We start from the raw sequence: 26,684 nt of genomic DNA, 5'->3' as shown, positions 1-26,684 counted from the left end.
GAACTTCAATGTGATTATATATACGCGTGAGTTTCAAAGCGAGTCTAACAAAATGAATTGAAGCTTTCATACATTCGGGATATGAAGGGGGTGGAAAATTAAGTTTTTTTTTTTTTTAAATTTGGTTGTAATATTTGTAAGATTTTTCCTTGAAAATTAAGGTGTGGCTTTCATTAATTTTGACAATTATAAAATGTTGATGCACACAACATTTAGTATTTAGTGTGTGTGGAATTCTTTCACACGGCATTGCGTTCATAAAATTGGCAGTCAATCTTGTGCGCCTGCTTTATTAGACAAATTCAATTGTCATTTCACAATAAAAACAAAAAAAATGAATAAAAATGATATTATTTATTTATTAACAGAATACTGATGACCTTATTTAATGAAAAAAAAACACAATAAAAAATGATATTATTTATTTATACACAATACTGAATTTAGAATGTGTTTAATAAACGATTAGGCAGTGAGTTTAGCTTATTTTTTGTCTCACGCTATAGTATCGTTACAATATTTAATCTCACCGTTATTACTATTTTTATACTAACCGTAAGTAAATATACCGCCTATCCAAACTCACCCTTAATTAATCAAAGGAAATCATAAGTGCAATACTATTCGGCTGCTGCACCCCTATTGGCTCCTTAAACGGTGCCTTATCCTTCTAAGCAAAACGAAAAGTAAAACTGCAGCAAAACTGGTTCCTTTCCTCCATCATCCGGTGATAGGTATATGGTCTGTGTAGGTGCGAGACTGCCCATTTAATACTGTGGTCGCCGGAGTCCCTAAATGGCTTATCCTCCGGCTAAAAAATCCACCCTTTATTCCTTTCTCTGCAACCCGCTTCAATCTTGGCATGCCTCTTCATCCACCCTCACCGGCTCCTCTTCTATCCCGTACTCAAAGGAGACATAGCGCCTCCCTTCCTCTGCTAGAACATGGTTTGCGCTATTTGCGGTTCCAGGCATGAATCCGAAACTACTATATTGAAATCGTCGGGCTCTCACCTTTATTTCTTTGATTGAGCCGCATATATAAGATTTGTCTTCCACTGTTGGCTTCGCTTTTTTAATATGCCTTGAACAACGTTATTAGTCCATAGATATTTTAACCTGCTCCGTCCTGATAGCTTTTGTTTCTGTTGTACCAAATGGCCCCAAAAGTAATAGCCATCCATCTGTTTTTTATTGGATTGTTATTAACAAATTCGATTGCTAACCGTATTTTCCAACTATGCTCTTCGTTATTTGGGGAGAAATCTATTTCCACCCCCTACAGGACTTGTCGACTGAATGGACAGTCATAGAACACATGGGCCACTACTCCACGCAGCCCGACAAACAGGACAGTTACTCACCGAAACAATTTTCCAGCCTGTAATCTTTATTTTACTTGCAATGTTTAGAGCCTATAATCTTTTGTAAAAGGTATGTAATGTCTGATCTGAACTCATTGATTCCTCACCCAAAATGTCTGATTCACCTGTTAGGAGCCTCTTGTAACTACTTTTAACCGAATAGACTCCTGTGTTATCTTCTCGCCATACAATTTCATTTGTTTGGTCAATGCTAGGCAGCGGAATAGTCACGATTCGCCTTGCTTGTTCTTAGTCAAATAATGTTCTTAAGTCTTTTGTTTTCCAGGTAGCAGTATCTTGATTTATTAGATCGGCAACGATTGTGTAGTTTATATCAATATTCTGAACCGACACTCTTCCTCGTCCAGGTCTCGAAAGCCAAGAAACGTTCCAAATATTAATCGCCGTTCCACTGCCCACTGCCCACTCTCCAACCGATTCCTTGTTCCAATAATCCACCAGCACTCCATATATTACGCCAGGTATAGGAAGGGTAAGAACTTAATCTTGAGCTCGTAAATCGCCATTTGGATGGTATTTGGCTTCCATAACTCGCGCAAATAAGCAATTTGGATTTGATAACAATCGCCAACCCTGTTTCGTTAGAAGGGCTACATTAAATTTTGCTAAATCCCTGAATCCTAATTCTCCATGCGGTTTGGCCTCGCACAACAACCTCCATTGACACCATTGTATACCTTTTTTCGATTTATAATTACGCTACCAATATCTACTTATTATACTTTCAAGATCACGACATAATGTAATAGGTAAAAGGAAGCATTACATAGCATAAATGGGTATAGCTTGTAATATTGATTTAATGAAGACCTCATTTCCTCCCAATGATAATTGTCGAGCGTTCCAATTCTCAATATTGTAAATGAACCTGTCTCTAAAAATTGCAAAAACCTCTTCGTTTTTGTCGCCCAACCATCTTTGGCAGCCCAAGGTAATTCTCTGGGTTGATTGAAATCTGCATTTCTAAAACATTTCCAATTTGTTCCTTTGCTTCATTGAGTACATTGTTGAAATAAATAAATTTGTCAAAATTCACTAATTGGCTCGACATCCATCATAATCCATCACAACAGCTTTTATGTTGTTAGCGCTCTCTACGGTAGCCTCTCCAAATACGATACTATTGTTTGCAAAATAAACAAATGGGTTAGTGATAATTTACTCCCTCCTACACGTGCCCCTCTAATGATCCCATCTCTTTTAGCTATCTTGAGTAAGCTAGAGAAGCCTTTCGCACAAATTAGGAAGAGGTATGGGGTCGAAATTCCTCCCCCTAAACTACATTAAAATTTACCGAATGCGATACTGTTTTCACACAACTCATTATCAAAGAAATCTAGGAATTTTTGAAAAACGCAATGAAAAATAGAATTGAGAAAAAAAAAAGCAGTGTTTTAATTTTTTTTCTAAAATTATAATAAACACTTAATTAAAATTGTATCTCTAATTAAAATTGTATCTTTTCGATTTATCTAGGATAGATGCTTTGATCGAGTAGAATTATTCACTAACTTCAAACTCACATCTATCGAGTGTGGGCTCACTTTCAATCATAAAATTTTTCATAAAATTATCAATTAGGTAATTTCATAATTTCTTTAAATTTTGGGGTTAGGTTGTAAATAAAAAAATATTATTAAATCTATTAAGATAATATTATTTTTGAAATAGTTAATGTGAAATCAAATTATTCGGTAGAGTCCTAGTAGGAGTGTGATTCCTCCATTGCTCAACCGTCGAAGGATCACCTGCCAGCCATTGGAATGTTGTTGTCAAAGTCATCGACACTGTCGTGTTCGGTGGTGCTAGCGTGAACTTTCATGTCACCATGAGCTGGTCAGCTATTGTCGGTTCAATCTGGGTTAATGATGGCTCAACCAGTTCTGTCTTGCCATTTGTTGGATCGTTGACTTGGTTTCACATACCGAGCTCGATTCGATCAGTTTTGGAACTCGGTATCGGTTTTGGGTTCTCGAGTCTAATTTTTCATCTCCGGTTCAATTTCCTATTGTGCTAATCGTCAAACTTGAAAATTAATTTTCAAAAATATCATATTTATTTTAATTAATTTAATTTTACTTTATCAAAATTAATTTTCCTAAAAATCACTTAAAATTTTCAAAATTAATTTTTCAAGAAAATTTTTCTAGTAGAACAATTCTTACGACTGCTTAATTTAATTCCTCATTGAATAAATTAACTCAATTAAATTATTTTTAAAGTTATAATTTTTTCTGATTAAAATGCAATTTGATCGAGATTTTATTGAGCTAGCGAAGAGACCGATCGAACATATACAATTAAGCTCAAGTAATTGTAATTATATTTAAAAGTATCGTTCCGACAATTCGCAATTTATTTAATCATAGAGTTAGTCCACAAGAAGTACTATAATTGAAAACTTCTTATTGTATATTCTACGAAAATAATTCATTCAACTACTTTTCCAATGACCTCGTCATGTGTGTGTTATCTTTATATGATAACCTTAATTCCTTTAAGTTAAATTTGTTCACTCAATGCAATCATGTTTTATCTCATTGTCACTATCGTGCCTTCCTAATGATTAATATGATCATTGTCAACAACTGATTGTGATAAATTACTCGTTCGAGAATAAGCAACCCATTGTTACGTTTCATATTTATCACACAATGCCAATAAGAAGATATCATTAATTCTTTAATCGAGCTATGAATTTCATTGTTTCTAGTAAAGTCATGCCATACACAAGTTATGTACCTAACATACTGATTAGTGGGCTCGATCATCTTTAGATCATAAGCTTCCACTTATATCAAAGCACATGAGTTACATATGCATGGTCAGTAATTAACTCAAGATTTAGGTAAATCACACCATGAACAACACAAGTAAATTAATTCACAAGTGAATTCAGAATTAATTCGTCTTGGGCCAATTCTAATGTATCATTATTTAAATGAGTATGTCTATGTAAACATTTAGATTATCTTACGGGATAATCCTTCTAAGTATTTGAATCAAATGTTCAGTTTAATTATTTTACGGGATTATGGACTCGTTTAGATTATCTATTGAAGTAAGTTGTCTTTCTCACAATGTAAATGTTCTTACAATATCACTTACCATCAGTTTAAACTTAGACAATCAATGAGTTAATATATTCAACAACTTGAAATTTTCCAAATCAATTCTAAACACATACTTATTATGTTCAGCCAATATATTCAACAATTATCATCAGTTTATACACACCAATTTCTCAACCAAAACTAAGTTAATACCTTATCAACTATAAGCTAAGTATCGATTGCATTTTATACAGAATCATATATATTTCTTACTATTCCAAGATCATTAGCACTATGACATATCACACCAATTTTACTAGAGTTAAAACCATTTACAATCTATAATCAATTTACCATATTTAAACAAAAACCTTCAGAACCCAAAAATGCTTATGCATACATATATATGGTTATATATCAAAATTGACTCAACCTAGGTACATGGTTTGTAACTAACAAAAGGAATTTATACATACATTGTTGAGTCTGAGACTTTGATTGGATGTTGAAGTCGATGCTCAAGATCTCGATTTACACCTAACCTGTGCACAGAAAATAAAATTATACGTTGAGCAATAGAACTCAGTGGTACATTATGATTCAAGTGATGATAATTTAATATAAAAGCATGGCAATAAGTATATGAACTCAATTTGTAATTTATACAAGTTTATATATATAAAGAAAGGTAAGTATTTATATTCCATTAGGTAAGCCAATTTGCTTAACATTTCAATATTATCATTTCGCACCATATTTGTATACTTACACCTTCCTAATTATATACCACCTTTGTAAACATATACTTAATCGTATGTATAAACACTTACTGTTATCTCAACTCATTTCAACAATTTTTGAGCTTATTAGCTCTTTAACTTAATCGGCCCTCAAGGCTCGTTTTCGACTCATTTCGCATAATATTTTATATGTTATAATTTATCACATTTTATATGTATGCAATTATGTCAAATCAATTCACATTTTATATCCAATCTACCTTATAACCAAATCACATTCATACACTCCTATTAACCTAACTCGGATTTTCAAGACGGATACTTAGATAAATCAATCTACATCTCAAACTAGCACCGCAATGTATCATCGGGGGTAAACCGAAGGAAATATACTGATACACATAGTGCATCATCAGATAAATCAAAGAATGTATATTGGCATACATAGTGCATAATTGTAACAGCCTGTTTTCAGTGAAATCGAAATAGTAGTTTCGGGACCACAAATCCGAGGTTGGAAGAAAATTTATTTCAACATTATTTTATGGTTTATAGTATGATAGAAATATCTTATGAAAATTTCGTTAAAAAATTTTACCGTTTATATGCCTAGCTTGATAAAAAGGACTAAATTGCATAAAATGCAAAAGTTGAATTCTAGTAGCTAAAGGTAATAAATAACTATACAATTTTAAATTGGAGGTTCTCATATAGTAAATAGACCATTTAGAGAAGTTAGTGGATGAGAATGATTATTCATCATTGAAAAATTAATAAATTATTAAGGTTAATTTTGGAAAAAGAAATGATAAATGATGATGAATAAATAAAATAATCTAATATCATCATCTTTTACCAAATAAGAGAAAAAAAATGGAAACCCTAACCATGGAAGCTTGAAGTTAGCAAGCTTATTTTTACTCATTTAGGTATGTATTTTTGTCCCGTTTTTAATGATTTTTATGTTTCCGAGATCGTAATAGCTTAATCTAGCTATCTCGGGGATTAATTTGCAAAACTGTTAAAGTATTAGGGTTTTTCCAAGGATGAATATAGTTGAATTATGAAGTTTTATGGTAGAGAATGAAAGGTTGTTGTTAGATAAATAACTATCGTAAAAAGAATTTTGATGAAATTATCAATTAGGGACTAAATTGAAAAGATGTTAAATTAATGAAAAAATTATGAATTTCATGAAATACATGGGTTGCTATTGATATATATGAAAATTTTATAGGCTTGAATATGGATTAAATTGTATGAATTTCATTTTCTGAACCTAGGGACTGAATCGTAATTAATTAAAAGTATAGGAGAAAAATGGTATTTTTTTCAAAGATGTGTGTTGGATTAAATTAAATATGATTTATATTAAATTGAGTTAAATTTATTCGTATAGATCCAGATAGACCTAATACGAAGTTAGATCGAGGCAAAGAAAAAGTATCAGATTAGTAGCCTTCGTATCTACATATAATTATCGAGGTAAGGTTGTGTAACTAAATTGCATATTTATATGTTTTAAATTTAATGTTATGGTATGATTGTATAATTTTCATGAATAATTATTGATCACATATCTGACAAGCACTGAGTCCCGTTTGAACCTTAGAAATTCGAAGGATACAAATGACATGTCATTAGGGTTCCCGTTTTGGTTGTGGACCTGCATGTGTTGCAGACACACCACAACTCTCATGAGCTTCTCGATATTTGGTTCGTATAAGCGTCTCGATTAATAGCTCTCTTGAGCTACTCGACTTACGGCTCTCATGAGCTTCCCGATGCTTAGCTCGCATGAGCTTCCCGTTTACATGCTCGTATGAGCATACGTGTATATGAATTGACAGATTACAGATTTGTACACTTCATGTGTACTACCCGTGTATCCAATAATATTTTAAATGTTTCAACGGGCAATGTTCTGATATGAAATAATATGAGTTCGAAATGAACAATTACGATATATATATTTGAATTACATGGAAATGATGTTACATGATATATTGAAATATGAGATGGTTGATACATGTATGTGAATCTTACCTAATGATTATGTACATCCATGTTTATTAGTTATGGAAAGTGTTACATGACTAACATAATGAGGATATGTGTTTAGGCTTTCGGCCAAATTGATTTTGACATGTCATGTATGCTTACCTTAAGTGTTATTAAATAGTAGGTTAAATTCCATGTTATACAAACTTACTAAGCATTAAATTCTTACTCTGTGTTATTTTTCATGTTTTATTGTAATTCGGAAGCTCATTTTGGTTGGAAGCTGGTTAGAGAAGATTCACACTATCCAACAGCTCATTCGGTATAAATAGCAAACTAATTCTGGTTATAATGGCATGTATAGGTTAGTTTGGCCGATGTTGGTAAGTAGATATTTTGTTGAGACTAGCCATTTGAATGACTTGTGATGGATATATTTTGATGTGTGTATAAGTGGCCTTACCATGTTTGATGTCTGTTGAAATGGTTGAATGATAAAATTCTTATAGGTATATTGATGGTTGGTTTAAATTGATATACATTTGGTAAAATATGCATATATGTATATTTGGTCAATTAGGTAAGTTTGGATATTTGGATTTACGTGATGATATCTCATGTATAAGACTTGAGTTTGACTTGTTTTAAGTGTCTTGTTATGGCTGGTTATTATGCAAAAATGTTGAGTTAGACTGATGACAAATTGGGTGAGAAATATGACTAGGAAAATGACCTATTTTTGTCCACTTAGGGAGAGACACGGGCATGTGGCTTGGCTGTGTGACCCAAGTCAGGGAGCTCACAAGTTTGGGCACGGGTTGGGACATGGCCGTGTGTTCCACTTTCGAATGTCCACATAGTATGAGACAGGAACGTGTCTCTTGACCGTGTGAGACACGACCTAGCCACATGGGCGTGTCTCCCTATACCTTTGAAAAATGTAAATGTTTTTTGAAAAATTTATTGAGTACCTGATTTAGTCCCGACTTATTTCTAACATTTATTTTGGACATCGAAGGCTCGAATAAAGGATAATATGTTTGATTTTGATTGGTTTCTAGGATAAATATTATATTATATGACATGTCTGATTATTTGATTTGTAAACTCCGATAACGCTCTGTAACCCTGTTTTGGCGATTAATACGGGTTAGGGGTGTTACATTTATTGGTATCAGAGCTACATTTTAGTTGATTTTCGAACTAACGTAGTATATACGAGTCTAGCTATACATGCCATTATATAACCTGTAATAGTGTGATATCTCCTGGTCGTTTTAAAACATATTTTCATATAATAATGTCATCCAACCGAGTTGATTCCGAAGAAGCTGAAAGTAATGCTCAAGCCTCTGTGCAAAGAGAAGCTTCGAGTAGTAGGGGGCCTATATCTGAGGGTCGAGGAGGAGAGGCTAAAGAAGCCTTCTTCCAAATGATGAATGAATGGTTTACTGAATTTGTACAAACGAACCCGGCTGTGTAACAACCTCCACCCCATCCTGTTCCTCAATCAGTTCCCGATATGCTTCAAAGTACAAAAGTTATCAGAGCTGGTAAGCCTTTTGTTGATAAAATTTGTAAGTACAGTGCTGAACAATTTTGAGCTACAGCTAATAATGATCTTGAAAGAGCTGAGTTCTGGTTAGAAAATACTATTAGAGTTCTTGATGAATTATCTTGTTCCTTGGCTGAATGTCTTAAATGTGCAGTATCTTTATTAAAAGATTCAACTTATCAGTGGTGGAACACACTAATTTCTGTTGTACTGAAAGAGAAGGTTACTTGGGAATTCTTTCAAACTGAGTTCCAAAATAAATAAATTAGTTAGAGGTTTTCTTAACCAGAAACGTAAAGAATTCTCAGAGCTTAAACAGGGTCATATGATAGTGTTTGAGTATGAACGAGAATTTGTTTGATTAAGCATATATGCTAGAGAATGTATTCTGACTAAGACTGCAATGTGTAAGCGGTTCGAAGATGGCTTAAATGAAGATATAAAATTATTAGTCGGAATTCTTGAGTTGAAACAATTTTTTATACTGGTTGATCGGATATATAAAGCTGAAGAGCTGAGCAAAGAGAATAGAAAAGCTGAGATTATGGCCAAAAATCCAAGTAAGAGATTGACGGGAAAGTTATACCAGTCAGTATCAAAGAAATCAAAGAAATATCATGACCGTTCTACTACTTCTGTGGGATATTCCGATAGAGACAGAGGTACTCGACGCTCTAGTCCTAAATCTCAGGCTACATCTGTAGCAAGTGTGGGTAATATTAGAAACACTAAACCCAAGTGCAAACATTGTAACAAACTACATTTTGGCTAGTGTCGAATGAAGAGTGGAGCTTGTTTTAGATGTGGTTCCTTTGACCACTATCTTAGAGATTGCTCGGAGAAACCTGAAAAAGATAATATTCAAACTTTGAGTCCGAGGAACATAGCTACGAGAGGTAGACCACCTCGTAATCTTGGAAATATGAATGGTAGCTGTGGTGTGATGAAAGGCTCCACTGTAAGATCCAAAGCACGAGCTGTAATTGCCCGGTTTAGACCTTATCCGGACAGTTGTTTCGGGACCAAGAATTCGAGTCAAAAAATATTTTAAAATTAATTTTGGTGTTTACAATATCTGAATTGATAAGTGTGAAAATTTCGTGTGAAAATTTTCTCGTTTGTGTGCTCAATTTGATAAAATGACTTAATCGCATAAAATTGAAAATTAGCTTGTTATAAGTTAAAGTGCTTATTTGCATTACTTAATTAAAGGTGAGGTCCTTATGTTGTGATTGGACCATTGAATAATTGAGTGGACAAAGATGGACAACCATTAAGTGATTTATTTATGTTTTATTAATAGACATTTTGGTAATTAAAAAATAATGCTTAATTAAATAACCAAAACAAAAAAATAGCCATGCATTCTCACCTTTTTGGCTGAAAGTTGAAGGAATAAGAAACCATGGTTGCTTAAATATTTCGGCACCTTTAACTCTAGATTTAGGTATGTTCTTTGCTCAGTTTTTGATGATTTTTATGTTTTTGACATCATTGCTTCGTATTCTAGCTAGTCCATGCCCTAGTTTTTAGAATTTATGATGAATTTGTGATTTGCCATTGATGATAGCTTGATGTTTTTGTTGTTTGATGATGAAAAATAAATAATTGTTGATAGATTAATATGTTTAATTAAATGATTTTTGATAAAAATGTGTATTAAGGATTAAATTGTGAAATTTGTAAATTGAAGGGTCAAATTGTGAAATAAATTGAATAAATGGGATGCTAAGGACCTAAGGTAAATTCGGCCTAACATGGGTTTGTGGAAATTTTGAGTAATTTGTGTTATTTTGAAATAGGGACTAAATTGTAAAAATGTGAAATGTTAGGGGTTAAAATAAAAAATGCCAAAATTATGTATTTTTTGATAAAATTGAATGAATATGTTATTAAACAAGCCAAATTTGAATTGATTTAGATCAAGAAAAGAATAGATCGTATTTGGATCGGGGAAAAATTGAAAATTTTCGAATAGTCGTCCAGTTTGTTTGTGTCCGTACGAGGTAAGTTCATAAGTGAATAAATGTCGTTAAATTTAAGTGTATATGTATTAAATATTTCGAATTAAATTACTATGTTTATATGTATTCATGCTGAATTGATATAAGCATGGAAGAATTAAATACGAGCTTGAATCGATCAAATTACGACGTCTGAAAGTCCCGTATAAACCATAAGAATAGGTAGGATACATATATCATGACATAGGATTCTGATATGTGATTTCGTGTAAGACCATGTCTGGGACGTTGGCGTCGACTTGAGATTTACATGTAAAACCATGTCTAGAATATCAGCATCATATACGATTTCGTGTAAGACCCTGTCTGGGACAGTGGTATCGATATTTGATTACATGTAAGACCACGTCTGGAACGTTGGCGTTGTAAGAGCTTCCGAGTATCCTTATTGATTTCGAACGGTTCAACGGGTAATATTGAGAAACGACTGACTATGTGAAAGTATAGCCGATTCAGGTACGTACAAAGTGTATACGATATTCAAGAATGAAATATGAGTATGTTTCAAATGACAATATGTGAAATACATGACAATGAATGAAATGAATATATATAAATGAACGTGGTGATACATATGCTCGTTATATGAAATTGTAATGAAATAAGCTTAATTATATTCAAAAGTTCGAATACCATAAATTGTGGTTCTATGTTTCAAACATGAGATTTATGAAACATGAATCATGGTTTGAGGTATGTTAGTTTGGTTTGAAAGATGATTAGATAAATGTTATTGATAAGGTTAAATTATTAAATATGTTATATATATGTGAAAAAGTTAAATAAGCATGTTTTGATTTGTTGGTTATGTGTTTTGTATGACCGAATGTGATATATATTTGAATGAGGAGTATATATGGTTTGAACAATGGAATTATAAAGCATGTGTAATATGACTTTGATTATGGTAGTTAATTTGAATTTTGAATTGATAAGTGAGATTGAAATGGTTGAATTTGAAAGCATGGTTTATATGTTCATTGATAAATAAGATAAGTGAAGTTACTTGATGTGGTCATAATAATTTACGAGTATGATGAATGTATGTATGTGTTAAGATTTGCTAAATTCAGCCTAGTCAAATTGAATTATAATATTATTGAGATGATTTATTTGCGTATGGCTTACTAAGCTTTCAAAGCTTACTCTGTGTATTTTTCCTATGTTTATAGAGTTTCAGAGACTTGCTCGGGTTGGAAGTCATAGGAGACCACATCACACTATCCGGTTATCGCTTTGGTAAATATAAGCTTTGAGTTTTTGGTTATGTGGCATGAATAGGCTAATTTTGAGATGTTTGGTTTTGAAATTTGAATATATATATATAGCCATGCGAAAATGGCTTGATCATGATACTAATGTTGGTATACCTATTCGGTCATGTTATAAGCTTAATTTGGAGGCATGTTTCATGTTAAATATATTTTTTATGTTGGTTATATGATTCGGCAATGAGAAATGTTAACGATGATGTATAATCAGCCATGAAAGTAACTCATTTTGGATGTATAATTTGTCTTGTGTAAAGGTTTGAAAGTGGTAAATGATGTGTTTTTGACATAATGCATATGCTCACATAAGTTAAGTTATGCATGTGTGATAGCTTGCATATTGATTGTTAAAGTACAGTTTGTGATAGTAAAAATATGAACATATATTGTAATTTATTTGATGGTCATTTAGGTATGGTTATAAATAGTACAATTAACTTTGGTTCGAGTTGTGAAATTGGTAGTTATTATTTTGGTAAAATGTGGATAATTTGGTAAAACCAAATTTTATACTTGACTATTATGTGAAGTTGTTAATGTCGTATATATATATATATATTAATGTTTAATAAATCATGTGGTTTGGCTTGACTTAGTAAAATGTGAAGAATTGCATAATCATAAATAATGTTTTTGGAAAGTATTTAATGAAATAGATTTATATGAATAGATGTCTTAATATATGATTGGTATATGAAATGAATTATACTTGGTTATAAGTTAAGTATTCGATTGCTATGATTCATTGGTTATAATGTTTGAATATTAAATTGGGTAGAGTATGAATTATAGTATCGAAGCATGTTAGTTTGGTTTAAAATTATACTAGATGAATAGTATTGAATTGATTACATTTTTTTTGGTAATTGAATTGAAATGAATGTCTGTTCTGAGTTGTATTTTGATCGGCAATGCCTTGTAACCCTAATCCGGTGACAGACACGGGTTAGGGGTGTTATATTTGGTTGGTATGAGAGCCAGGTTTAGTCAGTTCTAGGACTACCATAGTGTATGTGAACCTAGCTATACATGCCATATTTAACCTGCGATAGTGTGATATCTCCCTACTCTGACGACAATTGTTTTGATGAGATAGATATGTTTTCCAACCGAGCTAATTCTGATAGTACAGAAGTAAATAATCAAATGATTAAGTGAAAATGTGTTGATTATTAGTTGAAACTCATAAAGGTATGGATCAAAGAGTATGACATTTTGTTATTGATAAATGATATAATTATATGAGTACATGAGTTATGATATTTGGATTATGATGCTATATGGAAATTTCGATTGTGAGTTAGTGATTTGAGTTGGCATATGAATTATGTGTTAAGAACAAAAGTGATTAAAAGCGAATGTTTATTAAATGCTTTGAGAATGTGAAATTAGTAATGAACTGGCTATTTGCGATAGTATGTGTTAAGTGCATTTATTTGTAAGTTAAATTTGAGGCTTTACTACCCTCACCCCCCATATCAAAAAAATGTTATAATGAAATCTATAAGATTTGGGTTCAATAAGTTCACGAGTGTAGTGTTACAGAAGTTTGTGTACGGAAGATTAATAATGTGGTCAGAAAAGTGAATGAATCAGCAAATGAAGACAATATTAAAAGAGATATTGGATAGTTCTGAAAACTACTCAGATTATGCAAAGTTACTGTTACAGAAGAAGTTAAATTCTATTAAATGATCTATTCAGGTATGTTTTCTAAAGAAAGTATTAACTGGAAGCTTTTCTGAATTGATTTATGTTAGTGAAGAGATAATGTGAAATTTTTTTATGAAAAAATTAGACAGTTGAATAATGTTTGTATTGTATTGATGGCCGAGTGTAGTGGCTATAGTCAAACAGTTACTATGATTCATTCTGAACATTTTGTGTGTGCAATTATCCTCAAAAGTATATGTGACTGTTTAGTTTCAAAAAGAATTCTTACCATACGAGAACGTTAGCTAAACATATTAATAAATAAAAGTATTGTTGGTCTGTTTGGGTTATGTTCGACATTGCCATGTCTTTTTCTGGTATTTATTCCCTTGTGTGAATATGAAAATCGACGGTAAAGTCTGCATGAGACTAATATTTTGTTCCTACTGGCTATTGTTCTGTTGAATATATGTGAAGATTATATTACTTCTGTTACTTTGGATTCCAGTATTTATGAGTGACATTGATCTCTCTAGACATTTTCTGGGCTATCATCAGAATTGATATCATTCTATATGGGTTGTAATTTTTCGATATTTTGTGTAGCTTTAGATGTTGAAATATCGCTATCCTGGTTTTCTTATGATTATATGTGATTATCTATAAGAGATATCTATTTGACGGAAATGGCTATATCTAGTATAATTATAATTTCTGTTTTGAAATTTGGGAGTACAACAGTACCGTTGTCAGAGTTATAAAAGTTGTGCTTCTACATTGGTTGCTGTTCAAATCATATTTGATTTTCACTGTGTTCAAATGCTTTATTAATAGCCGGGATACTATACACTGTTACAGTTAAGACGTCGGTCTTGTTATGACATTAGGATTTCTATATGATGGTTGTGGCTTCTTTATAATGATATGTCTGGTTTATTCTTTTAACGAGAAGAGAAGAATTCTTCGAAAAGATTGATTTCGTGGTTTAATCTGATATGAATTATTTGATTGAAAAGTTAATTGAGTTATATGAGTTTGAATCTACCTACCGGATTGGAAATAAACTTTGAGTGTACATATATGAATTGAGGTTTAGTCTGGAAGAAGAATTTGTATTCTTGAAAACTTGATACATAATTATATCTATTGGAACGATTCTAATTAAAAAATGTTGTGGTAAATTAAAATGAATTCGATTGTTGAAGCTTTCTTTTGCACGAAGATATTGTCAACCAAAACATCAGTTATGGTTCAGCCTGAGTTAAATAAAGAGTTTATGATTTTTAGCCATACGTTAATGAACGGTTTGAATTGTGTTCTAATGAAAGAGTGTATAGAGATATCTTGTGATTCCATATAGTTAAAGCTGCATGAAAAGAGCTATATGACATAGTTGATGACTATAAGAGTTTAAAATGTTTAGTGTCAGTGAAAAATCTGATATTTGGGGACAGTAAGGATGGCCTGAACATGGCACAACAAAGATAGCTTGAATCGTCAAAAACTTTTGAGTTTGTAAGTGATTATTATCTGATGGAAGTGATCATAGTTTCAGATGATCTGAATAAGAAAATTTTGTGTACTTTACGAGCGATGAATACGTGATTGATCTTATCAGATGATGAATATATGTTAGATGGATTAGAAGTTAAATTGATGCTTACTAAGGCAATTTGTGGAATTTAGAAATGTGTTAACAAATTATAAGTCAAAAAGGGGTTCAGCATAAATTGATTTCTAATTCAGAACTTCGGATGTGGAATCGATGATTGTTTGTTGCTTCGAGACAGTTAAAACCACATGAAAAGAACTATCCGACACATAACTTAGAGTTGGTAGCTATTGTATTTGCACTGAAAATTTGGTGACACTATTTGTTCAGTGAAAAATGTCATATATTTACCGATCATAAGAGTTTAAAGTATTTGATGTCGTAGTGAGACAACGTGGATGGCTCAAATTGTTAAAAGATTATGAGTTGGTTATTGATTATCATCCGGGAAAAGCAAATGTAGTTGCAGATGCTCTGAGTATAAAGTATTTGCTTGCCTTGCGAACAATGAATACACGATTGTCATTGTCTGATGATGATTCAATTTTAGCTGAGTTAAAAGCTAAACAGATGTTTCTACAACAAATCTGCGAAGCTTAGAAATGTTATAATGAATTACAAGCTAAACGGGTACAGTGTGAGTTGACTTCTGATTCAGAAATTCAGATAGGACTTGATGATTGTTTTTTATTTAGAGGTAGAATTTATGTACCGAAGAATTCATAGCTTATACAGAAAATTTTGCACGAAGCACATAGTGGTAGTATGCCTGTTCACTGGGAAGTAATAAGATGTACAATGATTTGAAATAGATGTATTGGTGGCCGGGAATGAAACATGATATTTCTGATTTTGTATCTAAATGTTTGATATGTCAGCAAGTTGAAACTGAACATCATATACCTTTAGGACTATTACAGCCAGTGATGACACCGAAATGGAAATGGGATAGAGTTACTATGGATTTGTATCGGGGTTACCCTTATCTCTAAAAAAGAAAGATACTATTTGGGTTATCGTCGATCATTTGACGAAGTCTGCACATTTTATTTCGGTACGTATGGATTTTTCTCTAGACAGATTAGCAAAATTATATGTTTCAGAAATTGTTAGACTACATGGAGTGCCAGTCTCTATTATTTCAAATAGAAATTCGCAGTTCACATCGCGATTCTGGAAAAAGTTACAGGAAGCTTTGGGTACTCAGTTACATTTTATCACAGCATTTCACCCTCAGACTGATGGTCAGCCAGAGCGTGTAATTTGGATTCTTGAAGATATGCTTCGGTGTTGTGTTTTAGAGTTCGAAGGCAATTGGGAGAAATATTTGTCGTTAGTCGAATTCACATATAATAATAGTTTTCAGTCAAGCATAAAAATGGCACCGTATGAGGCTATGTATGGTCACAAATGCCGAACTCCGTTGTATTGGACTGAGCTTAGTAAGAAAAAAAATACATGGGGTTGATTTGGTCTGCGAAATTGAAGAAAAAGTGAAAGTGATCTGAGATAGCTTGAAAGCAGCTTCTGATCATCAGAAATCTTATGCGGATCTTAAAAGTAAAGAAATAAAGTTTCAAGTTGGCGACAAAGCATTTTTGAAAGTTTTACCTTGGAAGAAAGTTCTTCAGTTCAGTCCACAATTTATCGGGCCGTATGAGATTATAGAGAGAATTGGACCTGTTGCACATTGATTAGCTTTACCGTTAGAACGAGAAAAGATTCATAGTGTTTTCCATGTGTCAATGTTACGACGGTACTGATCTGATCCTTCACATGTTATCTCCCCGACGGATATCGAAATCTAGCCTGACATAACATACAGTGAGGAACCAATCAGAATTTTGGCATGGGAGGTGAAAGAATTAAGAAATAAAAAGGTAGGTTTAGTAAAAGTTCTCTAACAACGACATGGAATAGAAGAAGCTACATGGAAACTTGAGGAAACTATGAGGAAGCAATATCCGAACCTCTTTGTTGGTAAATTTTTTAGGACGAAAATTCCTTAAGGGGAAGTTGTAACATCCCGTTTTCATTAAAATTGAAACAGTGGTTTCGGGACCACAAATCCGAAGTCGGAAGAAAATTTATTTCAACATTATTTTATGGTCTACAGTATGATAGAAATATCGTATGAAAATTTCGTTAAGAAATTTTACCGTTTACATGCCTAACTTGATAAAAAGGACTAAATTGCATAAAGTGCAAAAGTTGAATTCTAGTAGCTAAAGGTATTAAATAGCTATATAATTTTAAATTGGAGGTCTTTATATAGTAAATAGACCACTTAAAGAAGTTAGTGGATAAAAAAGATTATTCATCATTGGAAATTTAATAAATTATTAAGGTTAATTTTGGAAAAAGAAATGATAAATGATGATAAATAAATAAAATAATCTAATATCATCATCTTTTACCAAATAAGATAAAAAAAGAAGGAAACCCTAGCCATGGAAGCTTGACGTTAGCAAGCTTATTTTTACTCATTTAGGTATGTATTTTTGTCTCATTTTTAATGATTTTTATGTTTCCAATATCGTAATAGCTTAATCTAGCTATCTCGGGGATTAATTTGCAAAATCGTTAAAGTATTAGGGTTTTTCCATGGATGAGTATAGTTGAATTATGAAGTTTTATGGTAGAGAATGAAAGGTTGTTGTTAGATAAACAACTTTTGTAAAGAGAATTTTGATGAAATTATCAATTAGGGACTAAATTGAAAAGATATTAAATTTATGAAAAAAAATTATGAATTTCATGAAATACATGGGCTGCTATTTATATATATGAAAATTGGCTAAGCTTGAATAAAGATTAAATTGTATGAATTTCATTTTCCGAGCCTAGAGACAAAATCGTAATTAATTAAAATTATGGGGGAAAATGGTAATTTTCTCAAAGATGTGTGTTGGATTAAATTGAATATAAATTATATGAAATTGAGTTAAATTCATTCGTATAGATCCGGATAAACCTAATACGAGTTAGATCGAGATAAAGAAAAATTATCGGATTAGTAGCCTACGTATCTACATATAATTATCGAGGTAAGTTCATGTAACTAAATTGTATATTTATATGTTTTAAATTGAATATTATGCTATGATTGTATAATTGCCATGAATAATTATTGATCACATATCTGACAAGTATCGAGTCCTGTTTAAACCTTAGAAATTTGAAGGATACAAATGACATGTCATTAAGGTTCCCGTTTTGGTTGTGGTCCTGCATGTGTTGCGGACACACCACAACTCTCATGAGCTTCCCGATATTTGGCTCATATGAGCTTCCCGATTAATAGCTTTCTTGAGCTACCCGATTTACGGCTCTCATGAGCTTCCCGTTATATGGCTCGGAAGAGCTTCCCGTTATATGGCTCGGAAGAGCTTCCCGTTTACATGCTCGTATGAACATACGTGTACATGAATTGACGAATTATAGATTTGTACACGTCATGTGTACTACCCGTGTATCCAATGATATTTTAAATGTTTCAACGGGAAAAGTTCTAATATGAAATAATATGAGATCGAAATGAACAATTACGATATATATATTTGAATTACATGGAAATAATATTACATGATATATTGAAATATGAGATAGATGATACATGTATGTGAATCTTACCTAATGATTACGTACATCCATGTTTATGAGTTATGGAAAGTGTTGCATGGCTAACATAATGAGGATATGTGTTTAGGCTTTCGGCCAAATTGATTTTGACATGTCATGTATGCTTACCTTAAATGTTATTAAATGGTAAGTTAATTTCCATTTTATATGAAATTACTAAGTATTAAATGCTTACTCTATGTTATTTTCCATGTTTTATTGTAATTCAGAAGCTTGTTTTGGTTGAAAGCTAGTTAGAATAGATTCACACTATCCAACGACTCATTCGGTATAAATAGTAAATTAATTCTGGTTATAATGGCATGTATAGGTTAGTTTGGCCAATGTTGGCAAATAGATGTTTTGTTGAGACTAGTCATTTGAATGACTTGTGATGGATATATTTTGATGTATGTATAAGTGACCTTACCATGTTTGATGTGTGTTGAAATGGTTGAATGATGAAATTATTATAGGTATATTGATGGTTGGTTTAAATTGATATACATTTGGTAAAATATGCATATTATGTATATTTGGTCAATTAGGTAAGTTTGGATATTTGGATTTATGTGATGATATCTCATGTATAAGACTTGAGTTTGGCTTGTTTTAAGTGTCTTGTTATGGCTGGTTATTGTGTAAAAATGTTGAGTTAGATTGATAACAAATTGGGTGAGAAATATGACTAGGAAAATGACCTAGTTTTGTCCACACGGGCAAAGACACGGGCTTGTGTCTCAGCCGTGTGTGACACACGGCCAGATGACACGGTCGTGTGTGACACACGGCCAGATGATACGGTCGTGTGTCCCTTGTATCCTTAATTTGCACAAAATAGAATGCTTACACGGCCTAGCACATGGGCGTGTGACTTGGCCGTGTGACCCAAGTCAGAGAGCTCACAAGTTTGGACACGGGTTGGGACACGATCGTGTGTTCCATTTTCGAATGTCCACACGGCCTGAGACACGGGCATGTCTCTTGATCGTGTGAGGCACATGGCTTGGCCACACGGGCGTGTGTCCCCTGTACCTTTGAAAAATGTTAATGGTTTTTGTAAAATTTATTGCGTATCCGTTTTAGTCGCGACTTATTTCTAACATGCATTTTGGGCCTCAAAGGCTCGAATAAAGGGCAATATGTTTGATTTTGATTGGTTTCTGGCATAAATTCTATATGATATGAAATGTCTAATTATTTGATCTGTAAACTTTGGTAACGCTTCGTAACTCTGTTCTGGCGATGGATACGAGTTAGGGGTGTTACAATAATCGGGTATACTAAAGCAAATATACTAGCACGTAAGTGTATCATTGAATATACCGAAGCAAATATACTGACATATAAGTGTATCATTGGATATACCAAAGTAGTTATACTGGCACATAAATGCATCATCGGATAAATTGAAGTATAGATATGTACAGTTAATAGAATAGCCAATATCCAATTTCATAATATAGTTTAATTCACATCTCATCATTCTCAATTCAATATAAATTCATCATATAACATAATTTAGTTCAATTTCATACCAATTTTCTATATTAGTTAAGTCATTAAACTTTGTATTCTATTCAATTTAGTCATTGTCTCGATATTCAATTTCAACTGTAACATTTCAACTCAATAACCATTAATAACTCACCTCAATATTATATAATGCAAAATGTCACTAATATGCAATAATTAGATTAGCCTCGGGTCATGGAGATACAAACCGAAAGCTTGTGTTACTCGTTGTCCACTCTCGTCTTTTCTTTCCTTTTTGACAATCTTGTCTAGTTTTTAACTACAAATAATAATTTAGAAATAATATTATATCAAATTCCATCAAAATCACATTCAATTATAAAAGTCATACATATTTTACAATTTATTCAATTTAATTCTTAAACTCAGGACAAACATAATTTTTTATTTAGACCCTCGGATTAAAATTTGATTTCACAATTACTCATTAGGGACCTCCTATTTCTTATTTCTACTATCAATTTTACACTTTATTCAATTTGGCTCTTATGAATAAGACTAATAATTAAACTGTACGATCTAGTTCTTTTTCACATCTAAGCTTAAAATCTATCAATTTAACACAAATTTCTTCAAGAAATCAACAATGAAAACTTTCAAAAGCTTTCAAAAACTTTAATATTTTTACAAATTGGTATATGAGCTTGCTAAATCAAGTTCCTATAACCTCAAAAACATAAAATTACAAAAAAAAAGACTTAATTTCACTAACCAAATTATTGTTGAAACTTGAAACCCTTATGGCCGATTCTTGATTTCTTTGGGTATGGTGTTTTCGGTGGTTAGAAAAGAAGATGAAGATAAATTCTCTTTCTTTCAGCCTTTATTTGTTTAGTTTATACATTATAAAATTTTAGTTATAAAATTTAATAATAATAAAACTTACACATTTCACCACCGTGCACTATACATGTTTATTTTCCATTTTAGACCTTGGGTTAATAGTAATTTCAATCCTTAATCCTTTTACCAATTGAAAATCTATAGTGATAAACTTTTACAATTTAATCATTGTACCGTAATTAGCTATCAATTCGACAAAATTATTGGACGAAACTTTAATATGTTTTTAAACTGGTCTCATAAAAATTAAATATTAATATTTACACACTCGGTTTACGAAAATGGAGTTTCAAAATTATTTTTTTTGACACCACTGACTTTCGAGTCGTTACATGTTTGTGATTTTCGATAGAAAATTTCACTGAGGTCATAACTTTCAATCAAGTTTTTTTTCCTTTATGATATTTTAGGGTTTTTTTTCCAGCTATTGGGATTATAGAATGATTGGCAATTTGGTGGATTAACTTGCTCTTTATCATTCTCTTAGTAGTTGATTTAATTATTTGGTTAATAGATCCATATTTTATAACAGAGACATTATAGTAAAGTTTGATTTTAGGTAATTTTACATTCCGTCAGTCAAACACCTGAGTCTTACATTCAAGTCAAATGAACCAAGGTAATCTCACATTCCACTTGAAATCATACATTCTCGTAATTTTATTAGGAATGTAATCTGAGATTTAGCAAATCAAACGTAGGGTGTATTTCGATAGGGAATTTTTAGAAAAGATTTAATTTGTATCAAGGTTTCCAAAATTCTGAAAATGAATTTACTTGTTTGGATGAATATATTGGAGAATTTTAAATTTTGTGATTAACTTTTTTTTAAATTCCACCTAAAGTGGCGGTTTTTCAAATTTTCTCATAATTTTATTTCATTTAATACATATGATTCCACTGTAAGATAAAAAAAAACTTAAAATTCAAAAATCTTTTTTATTTAATTTTAATATATCTTTTTAAACTTTATTTTATCAAAACTATTTATAAATATTTACAATATAATGATATCTATATTCAATATTTTTATATTATTCATTTTTAATATAAATATTATTTTTAATTTGTAAAATTTCAATAACCTAATTTTTCCTAGATCAATTATTTATCCAAACAAAGTAATTATAAATGCCAACATTTTAGAATTCATCAATTCAAATTCCTAGTAATTTTAATTGATTTGGTTAAATAATTTTTAAAAAAATTAGGTTATTGAAATTTTACAAATTAAAAATAATTATAAAAGAAGAATAGATATATTAAAAATGAATAATATAAAAATATTGAATATAGATATCATTATATTGTAAAAAATTATAAAAACTTTTAATAAAATAAAGTTTAAAAATATATATTAGAATTAAATAAAAATAATTTTTGAAGTTTAAGTTTTTTTATCTTATAATAAGAACATGTGTATTAAATCAAATAAAAATTTGAGAGATTTGAAAAATCACTTCTTTTAAGTGAAATTTGAAAAAAAAATTGAACTACTGAAAATTTCTTTCAATATTTTCTTTTGAAATTCTCTAATATATTTATGGAAAATTTTTAGAATATTGACAAACTTGATACAAATGAAATTTCTCACCCAAAGACACGAGATTCAAAAGGTGGAGGGCCAAATTTGAAACAAATAAAAGTGGAAGGACTATATCAGCAGAAATCTAAAAGTATAGGGACTATCCACCCGGATAATTCATATAGTTGTACACGTATTTTGATTTCGTTGCCGGGTAAAACTAAAGGGTAAATTTCTAAGTTTCTAAGACAAGTCGATCAGAAATAATACCAACTTCGTCGTATTTCATTTTTTATCCGAACTCAGGGAACGGAGTTCCTTTTGTCAACGGAATTCCGTATTTCCTCTTCGTATTTTTATTTAAAATTTTACCTCAAATTTTCTTATTTGATTTTACAGTAAAAATCATTATGGCATGGAACGTGTTCAAATTCTGTACCGCGTTACGTGCCTTTGGTTCGATTATGATTGTTTTCTTTCTTGGGCTTGTTGGGGTCACTTATTACGCTGTGGTCGTTGCTTATTATGGTCCACATCTCTTTCGTGGAGGCTTTGATACGCTTATTGCTGTTGCATTTCTCTTCTTGTTTCATCTTCTGGTAAGAACCCTTTTTTCTGTTTTATGATTTGTTTAAGTGTTAGCCCTATGGGGAACAATGGTCATTTAATGTAGGATATTTTATGATAAAAGAGAGTGAATTTGAGTGATTTTAGGAGGTTCAATTAATTGGTTTTGTTGTACGTGAAGGAAAAAGATTTTAGTTTTCATTGGTGATCAAAATGCAGGTTATTTGTGATAACTAAGGTATGAGAACTTAATTGTTTTGTCGCTTTTGTTTGCAATAAAGATGACACATTGAATTTTAGGGATTTTATGAGCTTCAGCTTAGTGGGGTTCTGCTGAACTTGGAGGGAAACAAAAGGATCAACTGCATCCATAATTGGTTTTATTAATTGGCGATTGCTGCATTTTTATTTAGTGTTCATGGTTTTTTCAGCTTGTAATGGTACTATGGACTTACGCTACTGTTGTTCTAACGGATCCTGGGGGTGTTCCACTAAATTGGAGGCCTCTTAGGGAGGAAGAGAAAGGTGATGCTGATCCTTTGGTAGGTTTAGGTTATGGAATTGCAAAAATTGGCACAAATCAGTCAGCTGTGCCGGGTGATTTCAAAAACCTAGACATAGGTTTCTGCTTGAAGTGCAACCGATTGAAACCACCTCGCGCCCATCATTGCTCTATTTGTGAGTAACCTAGATATATCCTTTTGCCGGTAACTTTGTTGATAAACAATAATGAAAGGACCCTCGTTTGTAACTTAATTGCAGGTAATAGATGTATATTGAAAATGGATCATCACTGTGGTTGGGTCGCTAACTGTGTCGGGGCGTTGAACTACAAGTCTTTCCTTCTTTTCTTGGTATGTTAACTTCAATGAATCTTCTGCAAGTCTTATAGCCTCATGATACCATTTGTTTGGCACTTAATTAGGCTGGTCATGGAAGTCAATCTATGTGGTTATTGTTAATTTCTAATGCCTAGAATTTCCTACGTTAGTATTATACACCGTAGTCTAGGAAAGTATGGTGGCAGTCAATATGCATTTTGAACAAGGCACAACATAAGATAGAAGGGTTGAAAAGAGAATGAATGAAGTGGCTTTCAAACTGAATTTTTAAGATATGTTTTATAATTAAAAGTAAATAAAAAATTTATTTATTAATACTATGTTCTGTGCCAGGCTCTAAAACTCTTGACCAAGTCTTGGCACAACACGCCAATATCCCAGCTCATGATCAGGTCTAAATTTGCCTAGACTTGGCAATTCATCTGTTCATGTCATGTTTGTTTTATTCTTTTAGTGTCATGTTATGTTTAAAGTGTTATATAAATATTGATACGTTAATAATTTATGTTATATAGATTTTGAAACGCTAAAGGTTCATGTTATGTCCCAACGATTGAAGCTTTAAGCATTTTAAGCCCCTCTTTTGTTGCTCAAAAATTAATATTTTTGTTTTTAAAAGAAGATAATAGTATTATATTAGGTTGTCAGTTTTACCATGCCAGAGTAGGAAATTTTCAACCAGAATGAATGTTCATTTCTCACTGTTGTGTGCTGGCAATGTCCATGGTTCATCAATTTACATGTTTCATTATGATGGTTGACCATTGAATATCATGTCATCCCTCTCTTGTACCATGGTACAATGTGAGAGTTTAATGAGAAAGAGTGGCATATGTTAGTAATCTTTGTAAAATCCTAAAGATTCAGGGCTTTGTATATTTTTTCTGGGAAAATATGTGCACTTGAGCTTGTATTACAGAATTTACTTGACCATTCATCACAGATTCATAGTGATTGGTACGGTCCCTTTCTAGCTTTTAGTATTTTACAGTTTCAGACACCACTTTTCCTGGTACAGCCCATTTTCTTTTGGCTTTGTTGGTGATTATCCTATTAAGTACATTCTTATGCCAAGTAGATACCGCTGTTAGGCATTTGACTAACCGGCATCTACCAAAAGGGGAAAAAAAGAAACATGACTTGTAATTTTGTTTTGCTTAAACTTGATGCAGTTTTACACATTTCTTGCGGAAATACTCGTCTGTTTAGCCTTATTGCGGGTATTTATGGAAATTTTTAATGATGATGAGGTAGATTTAACACCAGGAAAACTTGCAGCTACTTTCATCGCATTTGGTAAGTTTCCAAGGGTTTGAAGTTTCTTCCATCTCATCGCTTGTCATTATTTTAGATAATTCTCACCCAAGTTTTTCAGTCTTAAATTTGGCATTTGCAGTAAGTGTGCTGGGCTTTCTGATTATGCACATAACATTGGTCGGAGCTAACCGGACCACTATTGAGGTAACCATCTTTGAATAATCATGTTTCCTCTTGTTTGCCTACATAACTAGTTAAGGTCGCAGTTTTTGCTTTGATCAATTTTAGTTTCAAGCAAAAGATAAGAAAACCGGTCTTACATGGCGCTATGACCTTGGTTGGAAGAAAAATTATGAACAGGTACCTCTTCTTTCTTTGTTCCCAAACTCCTCGCTTACGGCTTTGATACTTTTCCAGCGTGTACATGTTTAATCAATGTCTTGGTGTCATGTTCAGCTCATGCCTATTTTAAATTCAGGTGTTTGGTACAGAGAAGAAGCTGTGGTTAATCCCAGTGTATTCAAAGGACGATATAAGGAGGATGCCAGCCCTACAGGGTTTCGAATTTCCAACAAGACCCAACTGGGATCCTCAGCATTAGCTTATAAGAGTTTTACAAAACAAGCTTTCAAGTCTGCCATAAATTATGTTCATCATTGAACCAAAAATTGATTATTTGTCCTTAAGTTTTCATTTGTATTTATTTATTTTTTTATTGAATTTTGGTGGTAATATGAGTAAAGTTAACACCAAGAGGTATCGCATATGTATAAATTCATTTCATTGTATAAATGTAAATGTATAAAAATCATACAAAAACATTTTGGTTATTTAGTAGGCGTTAGATATCCCGAACAACTCTTTGTACTGCTTTTGTTATATGATTTATATGGTGTAAAATAGGCCTGTATAAGGAGTTAGATTGTATTTTGCTCTCTTTATTCATAAAATGAGCAAATTGGTCCTCATACATTAGATGAAAAAGTAAAATTGATCCCTTTTTGTTAAAAATTTTGTCCATTTCAATGGTTAAAAAATCGATATCTGTACATCAGTGTGTACTTGAGATATACATATCATGTCATGTGGAATTGTCTAGTTAATTCGTCAACTACGCCAATTTTTAACCATAGAAGGATAAAATTTTTAACAGAAATGATCAATTTTCTCTTGAATATAATGTATAAAGATTAATTTGTCTATTTTTAAGTAAAGGAGGCAAAATACAATTTAACTTCTTGTACAGAGATCCCCATATGT

At 31.9% G+C, this 26,684-nt stretch overlaps 1 protein-coding gene and 1 long non-coding RNA gene across 3 annotated transcripts; both read left to right on the top strand.

Annotated features, from left to right (window-relative positions):
• Positions 1 to 341: 341 nt before the first annotated feature.
• On the top strand, positions 342 to 2,234 carry LOC107931268 (uncharacterized). Its single transcript, XR_005916935.1, has 2 exons — positions 342 to 1,649; positions 1,732 to 2,234. It is a non-coding gene; the product is annotated as an uncharacterized lncRNA (long non-coding RNA).
• A 20,771-nt stretch (positions 2,235 to 23,005) lies between these two features.
• Positions 23,006 to 26,587, top strand: LOC107931273 (probable protein S-acyltransferase 14). 2 transcript variants are annotated; one of them, XM_016863118.2, is made up of 7 exons: positions 23,006 to 23,357; positions 23,757 to 24,003; positions 24,088 to 24,179; positions 25,340 to 25,463; positions 25,564 to 25,628; positions 25,713 to 25,784; positions 25,903 to 26,587. In XM_016863118.2, the coding sequence occupies exons 1-7, from the start codon at positions 23,169 to 23,171 to the stop codon at positions 26,023 to 26,025; spliced, it is 912 nt and encodes a 303-aa protein (XP_016718607.1). In that variant the 5' UTR covers positions 23,006 to 23,168; the 3' UTR covers positions 26,026 to 26,587. The 2 variants fall into 2 exon arrangements, with proteins under 2 accessions (XP_016718607.1, XP_016718606.1); XM_016863117.2 differs by having other exon boundaries at positions 23,007 to 23,357; positions 25,543 to 25,628.
• Positions 26,588 to 26,684: the final 97 nt, after the last annotated feature.

This window comes from Gossypium hirsutum, chromosome D08 (genome assembly GCF_007990345.1).
Source record: "Gossypium hirsutum isolate 1008001.06 chromosome D08, Gossypium_hirsutum_v2.1, whole genome shotgun sequence".
Taxonomy (NCBI): Eukaryota; Viridiplantae; Streptophyta; class Magnoliopsida; order Malvales; family Malvaceae; genus Gossypium; species Gossypium hirsutum.
This window is presented reverse-complemented; position numbering and strand designations above follow the sequence as displayed.